The sequence below is a fragment of the Pteropus alecto genome, unplaced genomic scaffold (assembly GCF_000325575.1).
Source record: "Pteropus alecto unplaced genomic scaffold, ASM32557v1 scaffold106, whole genome shotgun sequence".
NCBI lineage: Eukaryota > Metazoa > Chordata > Mammalia > Chiroptera > Pteropodidae > Pteropus > Pteropus alecto.
In genome coordinates, this window is record NW_006442103.1 from 9044708 (window position 1) to 9059473 (window position 14766).

Consider the following 14766-nt stretch of genomic DNA (forward strand, 5'->3'; position numbering starts at 1 on the left):
CTGCTTTCCTTGCTAACAGTTTGGTCAATAATTTCTAATTTGCATAAAATGAAGCAAAGGGGGTGGAGGGTGGTGCTGTGATTCTTCAAATGCTCAATAAATAAGCAATCTGCGATCTGTCCAGGCCACCCGCAAGGGCACGTCTGATACCCCGATCGTCAAAGCAGAAGTGAGGGCAGCACGGCCATCCCCACCCCCCAGGCTCTCCAGCCCGTCCTGCCTCAGCTCCTCTCCACGTCGGGAGCCAGTGATTCCATCCGCAGCGGGGAGCAGGCCTGTCTGATCCAGGGGCTTCCCTTGGGGTGATTCATTCCCAAAAGTTAGAGTTAAGTAGATGAGCCCATAACAAAGCTAAGACTAAAAAACGAAGCTGCCACAGCAAACTCAAAAGCAAACATTTGCAGGACTGACACCACGCTTGGACCTTGGACCACCATGTGGAGAGCTAAGCGGACTGTGCCTCACAGAGCATGAGCTGGCATCTCAAGGCAGCCTCTTCAGGAGCCTCATTTTCTCCATGCTCAGCTAGAAATGCACCCCCACCAGGTCTATCCTGACTGCAACAGAACAGGACCATCAAAATTAGTGGTGGGAATAAGCGACAGCTGGCGGGTTTAAGAAGGAATTTCATCATAATATACTAGAACTAATTAATACATTCCTCCTAATGCTTTGAAGAATTTGATTACATTAACCAGTAATCTTACAGTCACTTTAGGAAGACTGTAGCTAATTCGATGAGACAATTGGCAGCTATCTTGCTTAAGATTAGTGAGTTCTTGGAGATTTTGAGAAGAAATAAGAAGCTATTCTCAATATGCATTTAAAATATAAGACTTCAAGGGCCATCCACATGCCACCCACTGCGGGAAGAGCTGCTGGCCATCCCTGTGGCTCCTGTCAGCGCTCTCCTCCCGGGCCCTTCCTCTGCCAGTCCTCAGAGGGGCAGGGCTGGGCGCTTCTGGGAGTCGATGCACAGTTACGAAGATCCTCCGCTCCAGAGTAAAACTGTCCGGGTTCAAGTCCAAAGACTGCCACTTACTAGCAATACGACCTTCAGCCAAGTGCCTTTTCTAGATTTGGGTTTCTCTTTTGCAAATCATGATGATAACAGCAACAACCTCATCACATATATCATTACATGAGATCATGCAAGTAACATGGTTAGCAAGAAACGGGACTCGATAAGCTCTTATGAACTGTCTAGATAGCTCTCTCCTGAAGCATAATGCCTGGCACACAGTAGATGCTTAATGCAGCTTCGGCTTATTCATTCGGAAAAAATATATATATATGTATTTCCTGAGGACTGACTAGACACTAGACACTAAAGTTCGATGAAGATAACAGCCAAGAACAAGGTAAAGTCCCTGACTTCACCAAACTGGCCTTTTAATGAGGAGGGACAATAAATGAAGCAAACAGAGATTGTCTCAGGCAGTCGTGAGGGCTATGAACACACATGGCGAGGTGAGGGGTGGTGGCAATTTTAGATAAGGTCGTCGAGCAGGCTCCTCAGCAGAGGGACATCTAAGCAAAGACTTGAATGGCGAGGGGTCAGTCATGTGGGCAGAAGGAACAGTGGGAGCAAAGGTCCCAAAGCATGCTGGCATGTTACAATGGATAAATGGATGGATTTCAGTCTCTCCTAGAGAGTAACCTATCCGTTATTACAATTCTTTGCAAACATGCCTGACCTTTGTCATCAGTTCCTTGAGAAGTACGGATCAGGTTTTATATTTATCTGTAATCTGCACAAGTCAATCAGCAGAAGATAATCAGCTGCAAGGATCTTTTGCCTCTCCTGACTATCAAATAATAAAGCCCAAAAGGATTCTCTGTTAGAATAAACACCATCCAATGAAACATCCCTGAATAAGGCCAGCCCACACCAACCTCACCCTTCCTTAAGCTTACAGAGCAAATACTACCCACCCTACAACTTCAGTGCTAGAGTCCACTTCTCTTTAACTGTTCCTTAATTGGCTCACTCCGGTTTTATCTACTGCCTCCATCACGCCTTCAAGAAACCTCCAGAGTTTACCTCATGGCAGTATGTGTTGTTACTTGCACAATGCGGGACACACAACAGAAGCCAAAAGCCAGTTGAAGGACATTTTCCTGTGAAGCTTTCCATTACGAGGTTGAGGTTAACTCTTACATGTCTTAATCATTAAGCCACTGTTCCCCCGTTAGAGAGCTATCTTAACATCCACAGTTAAAACCCACAAAGGATGTAAGTTTTGCTGGAAATGCTTGACATACTCTATCAAATCCGGAAGGCCTTTGTAGATGTCTTCGTCGTTCACGCTTTCTTCTGTTGGGAAAGGCCTAGGAGGGAGGAGGGGAAAAAAAGGATGAATAAGAAACATTCAGTCTGGGCGCTCACCTGGCATTAAATGCATAAGCTCCTCTGCTGTCAGTGGGGTTGGATCAGTCTTTGTCTATCTGATAGGTGTCTGGGGTCCCCCAGGGAGGCGACGGCACCTGCTCCCAAACCGTCAGCAGCAGCTCTGCGGGTCGCCACAGTCTGTGAGCAGCTGCGGATGTGCTCAGCTCCCATCAGCCACACTCCTGCAGGCTCGCCTCGGTCGGACCCATCGCAGCTCCCCCCAGAGAACGAGCGGCCCTTGCCTTCAGTGCCAGCTCTTTTCCCTTGCGGATTCTAATCTAACTGACAGATAATTGGGCAACAATCATTCCTGCGTGACTCAAGTTCCACTAGTAGAGATGAAAACTATCGGAAGACAAGAATGCCATTGCCCTTTATATATGATTACTGACTCTGATATACTCCTCTTCTCAGACTTGAAGGCATTTAGGTTATATTTTTATCTTCATTAATGGGACAAATGAGTTAACCAGACCCTCAGGGAGAGTGGGGTGTTTTCTCTGTTCCTTGTTCAAAGAAAATCCCTTTAAATTATCTCCCACTCCCAGCCATTGGCTGCCTTGTTTGCCTCTTGCTACTATGAAAATTTTTTATAACACCAACACAATGCTCTAAATTTGTCTAAAAAAATCACACTAATTAGACTTCAGTGCCAAAAGTTTTACTCTTTCTTTACATGCAGCCAACATGTCATTATATACTTCATAAAACGAGAGGATCCATCAAAATAACAAATAAGTACTAAATAATTTTATTATATTGAAAAGCAGATTTTCACCTTGGTTTATGGATCAATTTAATACTTAAGACATTGGAAGAACTTACATTTTTCAAATAAATTTAAATGTGTGAGAAATGCCCAAGTTTTAAAATCTTTTTTAAAAGAAATTTATGCTCATATACCAATATAAGTCCACTGTAGGGGAAAAAAAATGAAAATATAAATAGGAATAATTAAAAAGAAAAAAATTTTTTCTGATATGTATCCTTCCAGAATCAAAAATATATAAATACACAAATACGGAATCATGCTATTTTTAAATCTGCTGCTTACCTATAATGACAAAATATATACTGACATAGAAAATCATATTAAAGACCAAATTACAAGGCGCTGAACATTAATCCAGCCTACAGACTACTTCTGTAGAAAGCTGCCAAATTTGTGGCCCATTTCCAGGAAAGGGTGCAAAGCACATCCTCCACAGGGTCTCTGTGCTTTGTACCCAGGGGCCAGGCTGCCCAGCACCACCGACCGGTCCCATACGATGTGCCTGCGTCCTCTTCCTTGGAATCTGAATGTGAGCTGTGCACAGGACAATGGAAGCCACAGAGGAAGAGACACGGGGCAGAGCCGACCCCGTGTTGGCTGCAGACTGAAGTACAGAGCCCTGAGGAAATGAGGTAAAAAGCGACACCCGTGCAATTTCCATGCAAGCTAACCGCGTGGCTACTGAAGCTGGTCGTCTTCGCTTCTAGTGTCACAATAATGCCACTGTCTCTCTGATCTAAATTAAGGATGCAGTATTTTAAAAAGAGAAAGACCAACAACGACATATACCTCTGCATGTCCACGCTACTGACTGCATAATACTCCACTGCCTGGAGACTGCATAATTTATTTAACCAATTCACTTCAAGTTTTCCATTTAGTACCAAACCCTCAATACACACCCCTGTACAGATATCATTTTATATTCGTCTGATTATTATTTAAACTCCTAAAAGGTGTGCTATTGTTATGGTCTAAAGGAAATAAATCTACCACAGTATCTTTTAAAGTATTTTATTGACTTAAGCATTTGTGTTTTGTCTTCATGAATCGCATGTATAGAAATTTAGGAGTTAAGAAAAAAAAAAGAACCACGTCAGTGACAGTCACCAATAAACTGAAAACAATGTTTAGCCAAAGTGTCTTATTCAACTTGATGCTCGGTAAGTTTCAAATGTGTATTGGGCACTCATATACCAGGCAGTCTGTGTCCTTATATGCAAAGTGCTTTGCAAACACTGACCAGTCCATAAGTAAGCATTACCCTGAATACGAACCACAGAGAAACAAGCTCACCTGATTCCTGTGGCCAAGGCTATCGGCGTGCGAGAAAGTCGCGACAATGTTTCTATAACCTGAGAAAAGAGAGAAATGTTAATTGGACGTGTACTTCATAAAAGAGAAGATTTTTTTCCAAAATAATAGTTTTATAATCTAATATCAACAATGACAACAGAAATGTAAATATGAAAATGCCAAAAAGATGAAGAATGGGAAGAGCTGTGACTGAAAAGTATAAACTCCTGGGTTATAATTTTGTCCTTCTTTGGCGTTATAACTCCAAGATTCCTAACCCACCTGGTTTGCAGTTTCCAGGAAAACGTAATCCTGAAGGTCTTGCATCTCTGCATCTACACAATCTGAAAGATCCGGGAAAGCGACACTGTCTAAAACAGCAGCCACTAGCCACGTGAGGCTATTTAAATGTAAGGTGATTAAAATTTAAAAAACAAAACAGTAAGTTCCTTAGTTGTGCTGGCCACATGTCAAGTACTCAATAGCCATATGTGGCTGGCGGGTTCTGTACTAGCTTATGCAGACATCAGACATTTCTGTCATCACGGAAAGTCCTACTGGGCGGCACTGCTGTAGAGCGAAGTGGTTTAATGAGTAAAATCTTAACCCGTACCACATGGGTTCAAATCCTGGCTTTACCATTTACTAGCCACATAACCTTGGGCAAATTGCTTAACTTCTCTGGGCTTCGGCTTTTTCATCTGGATACTACCTACCTATAATAATAAATTATTAATAATTATCAGGTTATTATAAGGACTGAGAGAGTAATACATGTAAAGTATTTAAATGGTCGCTATTCTTTATAAATGTAAACTTAAAGAAAATGTATTTATTCTGAGTGTTTTTAGAAAACAAAAATTTCCTAAATTACCACTGATGATCTGTCTCTGTTTCAGAGAGATCTTATGAGCATCTTCAGACCTAAACCTAAGCGCGCCCCGCCATAGCTGTGCCATTAGTTAGTACCTCGCAGTTTCTACCCTCTCTTCCCGCTTTCAAACCTAAGATCGTCTCTTTAAAAGTCTGACTGACGAGATCAAGGAGCTAAAACATCTTTTTCTCATGAAACCTGTTTCTATGCTAAGAGAGATCATTTGTCTTCTCAAAACTAAAAATTGAGAGGTTCTACTACAAGACCTATTCGGAATGAGAAAAAAAAAAAAGGAGAAAAGGCAAAACTCTCTCTCTGGGTTGAAGAAGAGTATTCTAATGCCTCAGTTCACTGATAGACACAAAGTGAGGCCCCAGCGCTCCACAGACGTCTCACAAGAGATCGGTGACACACGTCTTCATCTCTCACCTGCTGCAGGGGCCTCTATCATGCGGGGAGAAACTCAGAGCTCCAGAGTAAGAAGCCCTGGAAGAGTTCTGGCTCACCGGTTTTCAGCTAAGCTCACCTTTATCAGCCTCTAGAAAATGTGGACAACAACAGCTAACTGCCTCCTGGAGTTACCAAAAAAAAAAACTAAAGGAAATGATGTCCATCAAATGCTGAACTCGATAAATGTGAACGTAAAATAATTATTACACACACACAAAGTTTAATTTAAAAACTTTACGCAATTTCTTCCTGGTTTAACCTCGTTGAACACTGAATGTGAAAGCAAGATACGACCACCCAGATAAAACTCGATATTGATTAATTTCCCATAACGAAGATAAAGCACCTTGGGGAATCTGTAAATTCAGAAGATTACAAATGAACAAACAGTAAATGTATCAAAATAAACTGATTTAAGATAAAACTTTCATTTGCTAAAATTCCAAAATTATACATTATTGAGTGAAAAGTCTAGCTTTTGGAAGGTTCTGGAATAATGTCATCTCATAAATTAACTACATTGTTAAATTTTAGCATGAGCCTCATGCTGACGTGGCACGGTTGTAAAGCTGGGGATGAAATCTGCCTCTGACCCTGTTTGACGCTGTAGCTCAGCCGTGTCAGTACTCAATAACAAGGAAAATAGCATCACTAGGTATTTTACTATTGCTATCATGTATTGTAACAGAAATATATTTTATCCTTTGAGCAGATTTTCTATAATATTTATCATGCATCTGCAAGATAAGAATGCATTCCCTGTTCTTTTTACTACAGATAACCAGAACTAATCATAACCTTCCCACCCCACCATAGTTTGATTGTTTTTCATAAAATTGTCCAGCAGAGGGAGCCAGAAGACAGTACTATATTACTTTTCCCCTGCACTGAATGAGTTTATAAAGCACAAATGTTTCTGAAAATCAGCAAGCTGAAACCACTCTTACTTAAAAGGATTATTTATTACTGTTCAGTAATAGGAAAATAACACAGATACAAAATCAGTGGATGAGAAGGATGGAAGGATAACGTGTAGCATGTCTCAGCAAATATGAGGACAATCAGTTTTGTGTCTTTTATTGCACATCGAGTCCCTCCATTAGCTCTAAGTTTAGCCAAAGCAAATAAACACTGTTTAGTCAATGTCATGTTTTTAACACAGTGTGTATTCCATAAAGGTGGAGTATATCTGGATTTGGAACAGATAAGTATACAAATCAATGCCAGATCCTCAGGTTCTCTGTGTGGAGACTGATCTGCCATTAGAAACATCCATTCAAGAATATTTACAAAATAAAATGTCCCCAAACACAGTAAGAAACTATTCTCCCTAAAATGAATTAATTTCTAAATGGTCACCTTGAAATTATATGAAATTATGGACATTAACGCCTAGAAGGGGGGGCGGGGTGGAACTAGTCAGAATATTTGCAAGTTAATAGGCCAACAACCAACTACTAAACTCATCATATGCATTTTCTTTCTTTATGTACATCCATCCCTTGTTTGATAAGAACAGTGGCATTTGTAAAGAAATGAAAACAACTCTGGATAACAAAAATAAGAGTTACTGTGGAAGGAAAGAGGGAGAGTGAGTGGGGCTTCTGTGTGCCTGCTCTAGAAAGGTAGATTCGATCCCAGAGTCTACGAAGGGTCACTGAAAAAGGTCAAGAAAGATAGCAAGGTCAAAACTGCATTTTCAGAAGATCACTCAGCAAAATGAAGGACAGACTGGGGTAAGAGGACATGGGTAACAGACAAAGGACCAGAGGTCTCACCAGGGGGTGTTCTCAATTGTCCAGGTGAGAAATATGATGTCTGACCTGAGACAGCAGCAGCAGAGATGGAGAAGAGGCCGATGTGTGAGAAATGTGGGGCTTGCTGATGCCCCGTGGAGGCCAAGGGAAGGAGAACTCGGGACAATCTGGGTAAGATGCTAGAGCACGGAGGCGGCTGGCTCCGATGCCGCCCACGCGGAAAGGCTCTGAGATGCTCCCGAGCAGGGCGCTCTCGTCCTCTGTGTCCCTCCACACCGCTGACCGCCATGTCCTGAGCTCACCAGGCCGTCCCTCTTCCAGAGCCATCTCTGACCACCGCCCACCCCCAATCTGGGTCCTTTGTGTCCCCATAGGACTGGACATAACACTGGCCCAGCACCTGTAAATTATTTAGAACTTTATGTGCTGTTTAAAATATTTTTTCAAATTGAAATAATACAGTAATATATAAAGTCGTACACACACACACCCCTTTCACCTTCTGCCTAAAGCGGACCACAGCTAAGAATCTGGTGTAACTCTTGCAGAATGTTATTTTCCTTTTCTTTAAAATTATTGTTTTAGGTGATGTGTTCTTATTATAAATATTTTTTTACGACATGCTTTTGTCATTTAACAATATATCACAGACAGTCGTGTCAACACACACAGGTCTACTCTATTCGTTTTAACACTGTCTAGTGCTCCAGGGCATGTACCTAACATAAAGATTCAACCACCTCCCTACCAGTGAGTTTTTGCAACATTTCACTCCTGGAACGATGCCGCAGTTACCATCCTTGCCTGATATCTTTGCAATTGTGTGCAGATATTTCTACAGGAAAGAGTCTTAGATGGGACAACTACATCCAAAGGTATGATCACCGCTCTTAAAAACTCTTGCACGGTGACAGCTCTCCTGGCCGGAAACCGGCTCCTCCCGTGGGGCGCACTGTCTCATCTCTTCACCCCCCCAGATTCCGCAGGGCTGCAGCCTTCCTTAGCAAGCCCGCCTCCTTCCAAAATGTACTTTTGATCAATCTTACTTTTCCTAAAAGAATAAGTAAAATAATAAAATGTGCACAAATTTATACACCCCTGAAGAGTGCATAAGAACGGGGCATTACAATGACCTGAGTCTCCGTCTTTCTCCTCCAACAATGAGAAACACAGTAAGGGCAGGAAAACCGAATCGTTTCTTGACTGTTCTAGTCCCATCGCCCAGCTCACAGCCAGGCTCATAACGACTTAACACAAAAAGTATTTGTTGCTCAAACAAATGAATGACTAATACTTATCTTGTAAAGTTGCTGTAAGGATTAGGAATAATATGTGTAAAGATATGTAAAGAGCTCAGCCTGGCACAAATGAGAAATGATGCATAATTGAAGAAAGGGCCCATTATAAAAATTAAATATTGAGTATAAGGAGGAGCTCCTATCTATCTTCTCAAGTCTAAAGATAACATACATCGTGGCAAGGCGCCCTCATCCAATATTTTTACCCTAATGATGATTTTTATTTAGTTTGAGCTGTTTTCACCATCCGCTTAGTTTAAAAACCATGAAATAAGCTTTCAAAAAAGGAAAGGCAACAGTGTACACAAATAAAGCTACTCATTTTAATTATTCTCTCCATGAGACCTCCTGGCAAATTCTCCCTCTCTGCTTATCTAACACGTTCGTGCTGTTGATGTGATGTGTAATTAAAACAAGGCGTCCATGCAGAAGCAGTACGTTACGGCCACTTCTAAGTTCTCCAGTGAAAGAAGCCACGGCCAGAGAGAATAACAGGAAGAAACCATGGGGACGAGCACACGGCCTGCCAAAAAGTGCTAATTAATTGCGGATTTACCTCCTTGAATTCTCTGTTCTGACGTTTTACCTCCTAACCCTCTTCCTGACCCAGTGGATCAGCTTTGATGAAGATTCCTGAACAAGGAGCTAGATTCAGGGGGAGCTGCTGGGGAAGGGGGTGAGCCTTCCAGGGAGCTGGGCCGTGTGAGGGCAATCAGGGCGCTGCAGGTTCGAGCCCCAAGTGCAAGACGAGCTTGGCAGCTCGGGAAGGGTCCACGGCAGCGAAGCACCGCCGCATGGCGTGACAGGGAAGCAGCTGCAGTTCGAGTGGGGACGCTGCACCACAGCAACGACAGGCTCGGGGCAGGCGTCCCGTGGGGCCAAGCAGGAAAAACCCAGGCCCCAGAGGGTGGAAGCGGGCACGTGGGGCCGGGAGCACTGGGCCGAGTAAACCAGACAAAGGCTGGGTCTGCACACCAGGTGGGGCGCGAGCAGCACAGATGCCTGGTGCTACCTCACGCGCCCCGACTCCAGATTCTCCGACAACGAGGCAGAACCCGAACCCCACCAGATGGAGAGCTTCAGACTGAAGCTCCCCGGAGATCAACGGAACTCATTATCTTAACTTTCTTTGCAATTCTAATTTCACAGAGTAAATTACCCCATTAGGATACGGTGTAGCTACGTGTCATTTCTAGCAACATGTTTCAGATCTTTCCTCCAACTCCTGGTTATTGCTTTGAATACTGTAGGATGCTGCTGAAAAACACCCCCAGCACTTCCTCTATGGGCAAAGCAAAGCAGTGCGGCCAGAGACGATAAACAAACCATTACTGCCACGTCAAGAAGATTATGGACCACGGGAAATGAATTTGCGTTGTTCAAAAAGTAGAGCGTCTTATTTAGGTTAAAAGGGTCCAAATGACAGTTTGTGCAGGCCCTGGTCATGATCGTAAAGGCAAGAATTAGTCCATATTTATTATTTTTGAGACTTCAAAATAAAGCTCTAGAGAGAACAATAAACTCCCCTTAGCAAAGTTATATACTAGACTGGTCAGGAGTGCAAGCTGAAGACTCGGATTTTCTGGGTTCAAATTCTAGCTCCATCTCTCCCTGGCTGGTGAACACGGAAGTGAAGTACATGCCTTAGTTCCCCTATCTATAAAATTAAGACAAAATTATCAACTATCACTCAAGTTCATTATGGAAATAAAATGAGACAAGATGGATAGATACAGACAGACAGACCGACGATATAGATAGAGCTGTATATATTAAGTGCACTTGGAAGAATGTCTCATACTTCTGCTGCTCCCTCATTGTCACCACAAGATTTAATCTTCGCAAAGTACTTCAGAAAATAAAATGTGATGTCTACCTTATCACAGGGTATCAAAGAAAGCTTTCAACATGCTGTACATACATTTAATAAGTTAGGTTGTACCTCTGTTTAAATACATGACAGCCAGTGTTTGCTCACAGCTGCAAACAGTTGCTAAGCTTGCAAAATTATAGCACTATGTTTAAAAACTGAAGAGTCTGGATGGTCAATCTTTTTTTTATTTTCTGCTTCCATGTAATTAGTGTTTAATACAAATACTCAAAACAAAAAAGAAATAAACGCTTGTCACACAAAAGTAACTCCGAGAGCCTAAAACCATTGCATTTGACCTCGCTAAAGTGAATGTTAATAAAAGTCCTAATGTACCATGCCTAGTCAACTCATGAAGATAACACAAAATGAAGACCAGAATCACATACGGCTCACACAGATTTAAAAGAGCTCTAAGAAGTGACAGGTGAAAGAGATGGGCTCAGAGAACATCTCCCCACAATTGTCATCACCTCCACACATCGCTGTCCCAAATAAAGATAAAAACCTATATAATTAGAATTGGTCATTTAATCACAATTGAAGGCAAGTCTTTCAGCTGAATCCCCACCCTCAACCATATCACCACCCACCTCCCAACTCCATGCTATACACAAATTCTAGAACCACCACATTTTATTCAGAGGTTCTTAATAATTTTAAGTCACAGATCCCTTTAAGAGTATGATAAAAGCTCGTGGTCCTTTCCTCTGGGAAAAAAAAAAAAAAAGCTATACGTGTATGTATGTTCGAATACACACATACATAAATATGAACGATTCTGCATCTCATCTCAAGAAATCCAGGAACCACTTAAAGACCATTCACAGATCTCCTAGATTGTCGTTCTACTTCCTCCTTTGCCTATGAGAAAACCAAGGCCCAGGAAGATCAACTAGCTTTCCCAAAGCCAAAGAGCTGATAACAGCAGAACTGGCACCAGAACCCAGGTCCCTTCTCTTCTGCTCACTTCGCCGCCCTGTAAGTCTCCTGCACTGACTCGGTGAACCCCGACCCTGGGCTGCACACGCCTGAAACGGTCTGCGTGCTGAGGGTCACAAAACGAACATTACACACTCCCTACTCCCCCAAAATCCAGCCGTCTACCGGGAAAGACCGTAAGGGTGACAGGTGAAAGCACGGACTTAGTATTGCAAGGCACATCTGCAGCCCAGAGGGGCGAGCGAGGCCGCTGGCCCCCTGGGCCTGAAGGATAGAACAAGGGAGATTCAAATGGCTTTTTAGAAGCAGTGACCTTGGGCTGCATCTCCAGGGGCAAGCGGGAATTCCCCAGCCTCTCCATCTGCAGAAGCCCGACGGGCAAGAACCGGCACCGTGGGCCCACTGCTCCAGCTCCGCCCGCCCTCCGCGCTCCAGTGAGAGCGCTTGCTCTTCCTCAGCGGACCCACCTGCACTTTGCTCTCGGAGACGCCTTTCGTATTGCCATTTCCCGAATAACATTTTTCTTATGTGGTTTACAGTGGATACTTTTAAAAGAGCTCTAAGAAGTGACAGGTCCAAGAGATGGGCTCAGAGAACATCTCCCCAAGAGACAAGGTCATTAAGCAAAGTTTTTCTAAACCAAACAGACAGGCACTCGTCCCGCGAGGCGCGTCCACGCCACTGTGTTCTCGCTGTCCCTGGGTCCCCTGCACGCTGCCTCTGGAAACACCAGTGGTGCACCTCTCCTTCAAACCTGCGTCTCCTGACCACCCCCCTCCCCCCACGACCTCACTCTTCGGCACCTGGGTAGACACTGGGGCACCTTTCTAGATAGGTACTTTGCCTTCACACCCCTAGGTCTAAATCCTATCAGTCCATCCTTTAAAATCTCTCTCAGATTCAACTCCTTTCTTCCTGTGCCTCCGCCTCAGGCCGGTCTATTTCTTGCCTCGATGACCGGAACAGACTTCCAATCTTCTCCATGCCGTCGGTGTCACTCCCTCCACATTCCCCTTTCTCGTGGCTACCGTCGAGGCTGTGTGACATCTCAAAACTGTCATTCTGACCATAGCTCTATTGCCACTATTCCCACCTTAAAATTCTCAAGCGTCACCCCTCATGCAGAGATCTGAGTATGTGGAGTGCGTGCAAGAGTCTGGGATGATCCGATCCACCCTCTGCCCGCCTGACTCTCCTCACCTCAAGCCTGGGGCAGCCCGAGCCAACCGCTTTGCCTGCCGGGCTGCAGACAGATTCTAGAATCGTACATATCAATGCTAACAGAGCACAAAAATCACATTACTGTAATTCACAGAGGTGGTTTCAAAGTAACACTTCCATAATTACTAAACGGCAGGCAGAAAAAAGCGAACTGGTACTAGCAATGTTAATTTTCTCACACAGAGTTAAAGAGGTTGTAACTAACGTTTCTTACGCACTGTTTTAACCATCCGCTGGGCCCGGATACCAAAGCAGACGAAACCTGGAACTCGTCAGTGCCCAGTGAGCTGTCTGGGAGCATAATCCTTTAGTTAGAAGTCAGAACGGACACAAACGCTCACTGCTTCTCCTGAATTTACACTGGTCTGTTAGAATGTGTTGAACTTCATAGGCAAGAAAGAAAAGAAAGAAAAGAAAGAAAAGAAAGAAAAGAAAGAAAAGGAAGAAAAGGAAGAAAAGGAAGAAAAGGAAGGAAGGAAGGAAGGAAGGAAGGAAGGAAGGAAGGAAGGAAGGAAGGAAGAGAATTCAATGGCTTGTACACAATTATCAGAGAAATACTCTAGTTTTGAAAATGTAATCGTAATTACAAATCATTCCTTGCCTTTACTCGGAGAATAAAGAAACAATCTACAAAGATTATGTGGCACTTTTAATATGTTCAATGCCAAGGATGGGTATTTCATTGTGGACCCTGCAGGTAAACACCGATTGCTCACTGGCCAACGCCAGTATGACTCTAGCAGAGCAGCTGAGGTTGCAGCAGAGTCATCACCAGCTCACTGGGAACTCACTGTGGCTTTCGCACAGCTCACTTCAAACAGACACGCCCTAGGTTTTCATACTGAGTTGGAGGAGAGGTTGTTTATGGGATCTGAAGCAGACCGGGAGAGTTCTATGTGACTTAAGGGACTTGGAAAATACAATGAACGTTCAAAGCGGCCCACGAATCATACAGCTGGTTCAAAGTCAACACACATCCCAAACCCGGCTCACTTTCAAAGTCACGCAACTCACTGGCAAAGACCTCTGATTCCCGAATGCTGCCCATATGGCTATTACCATTTGAAAGGATGAAGTCACAGGCTATAAGAACAGAAAAAGGCAAGGCAAGAACGACGGGATCTGACAGTCGAGAAGAACGCGAACCTTTCTGGCCAACCTGGAGATGCCCCGTCTTTAATCCCGCCCCGGGACCACTCACAGAGAATAATAATGAAGTGTCTGCGAGTTATTCTCACATTTCAAATCACCTAACAGAAATTACACCTTCGCCGACAGGACTAGGAGAATAAAGTGACAGTCCTTAGACATCTCTTTGTTCTGGCTTTGTTCATAGTGCTTGCAAGTGCTCATTTTCACATACGCTTGAACAACTAAAGAGCAGGTAAACTAATTATTATGCAAGAAATAGTTTCTAGACGAGAGCTGGCCAATAGAAATATGTGAGCCACAAAGGAAACTTTAAAATTCTAAGAAGCCACATTAGAAAAAATGAAAAGAAACAGGTGGGATTAATTTTAATCATATATCTTATTTCATTCACTACATCTATGATATTTCAATAAATCACCAAGAGACAAACCATGATATTTTACATCTTCAAAATCTGGTGTGTATTTTACAGGTACAGCTCGCATATTCAAACTAGGCAAATTTCGAGTGCTCAGTGGCCACATGTGGTTAGTAACTACACGGTGGATAGCACAAGTCCAGAAAATACCCTTGGGAGCGCTCGGAATTTGGTGGGAATAAACCAGATCCCCAGTGAAGTCAAGACCGGGCCCGAAATGCACAGAACGGCAACACGGCACACGAATAAAGCCTCCGTGTTAACGCTTCCCCTCGTGAGACCTTCTGGCAAGTTCTCACCCTCTGCTAATCTAACACATTAGCG

The 14766-nt window shown here is 43.4% G+C and overlaps 1 protein-coding gene across 1 annotated transcript in view; it reads right to left on the bottom strand.

Moving 5' to 3' along the window:
• Window positions 1–14766, bottom strand: part of VAV3 (vav guanine nucleotide exchange factor 3) — a 312054-nt gene that overhangs the window by 165713 nt on the left and 131575 nt on the right. The window contains exons 3-4 of the mRNA XM_006919579.3: window positions 4461–4519; window positions 2266–2331 (exon numbers count right to left, since the gene is read on the bottom strand). Of these exons, the coding sequence (XP_006919641.1) occupies window positions 2266–2331; window positions 4461–4519 (125 nt within the window). The remainder of the gene's footprint in view (window positions 1–2265; window positions 2332–4460; window positions 4520–14766) is intronic.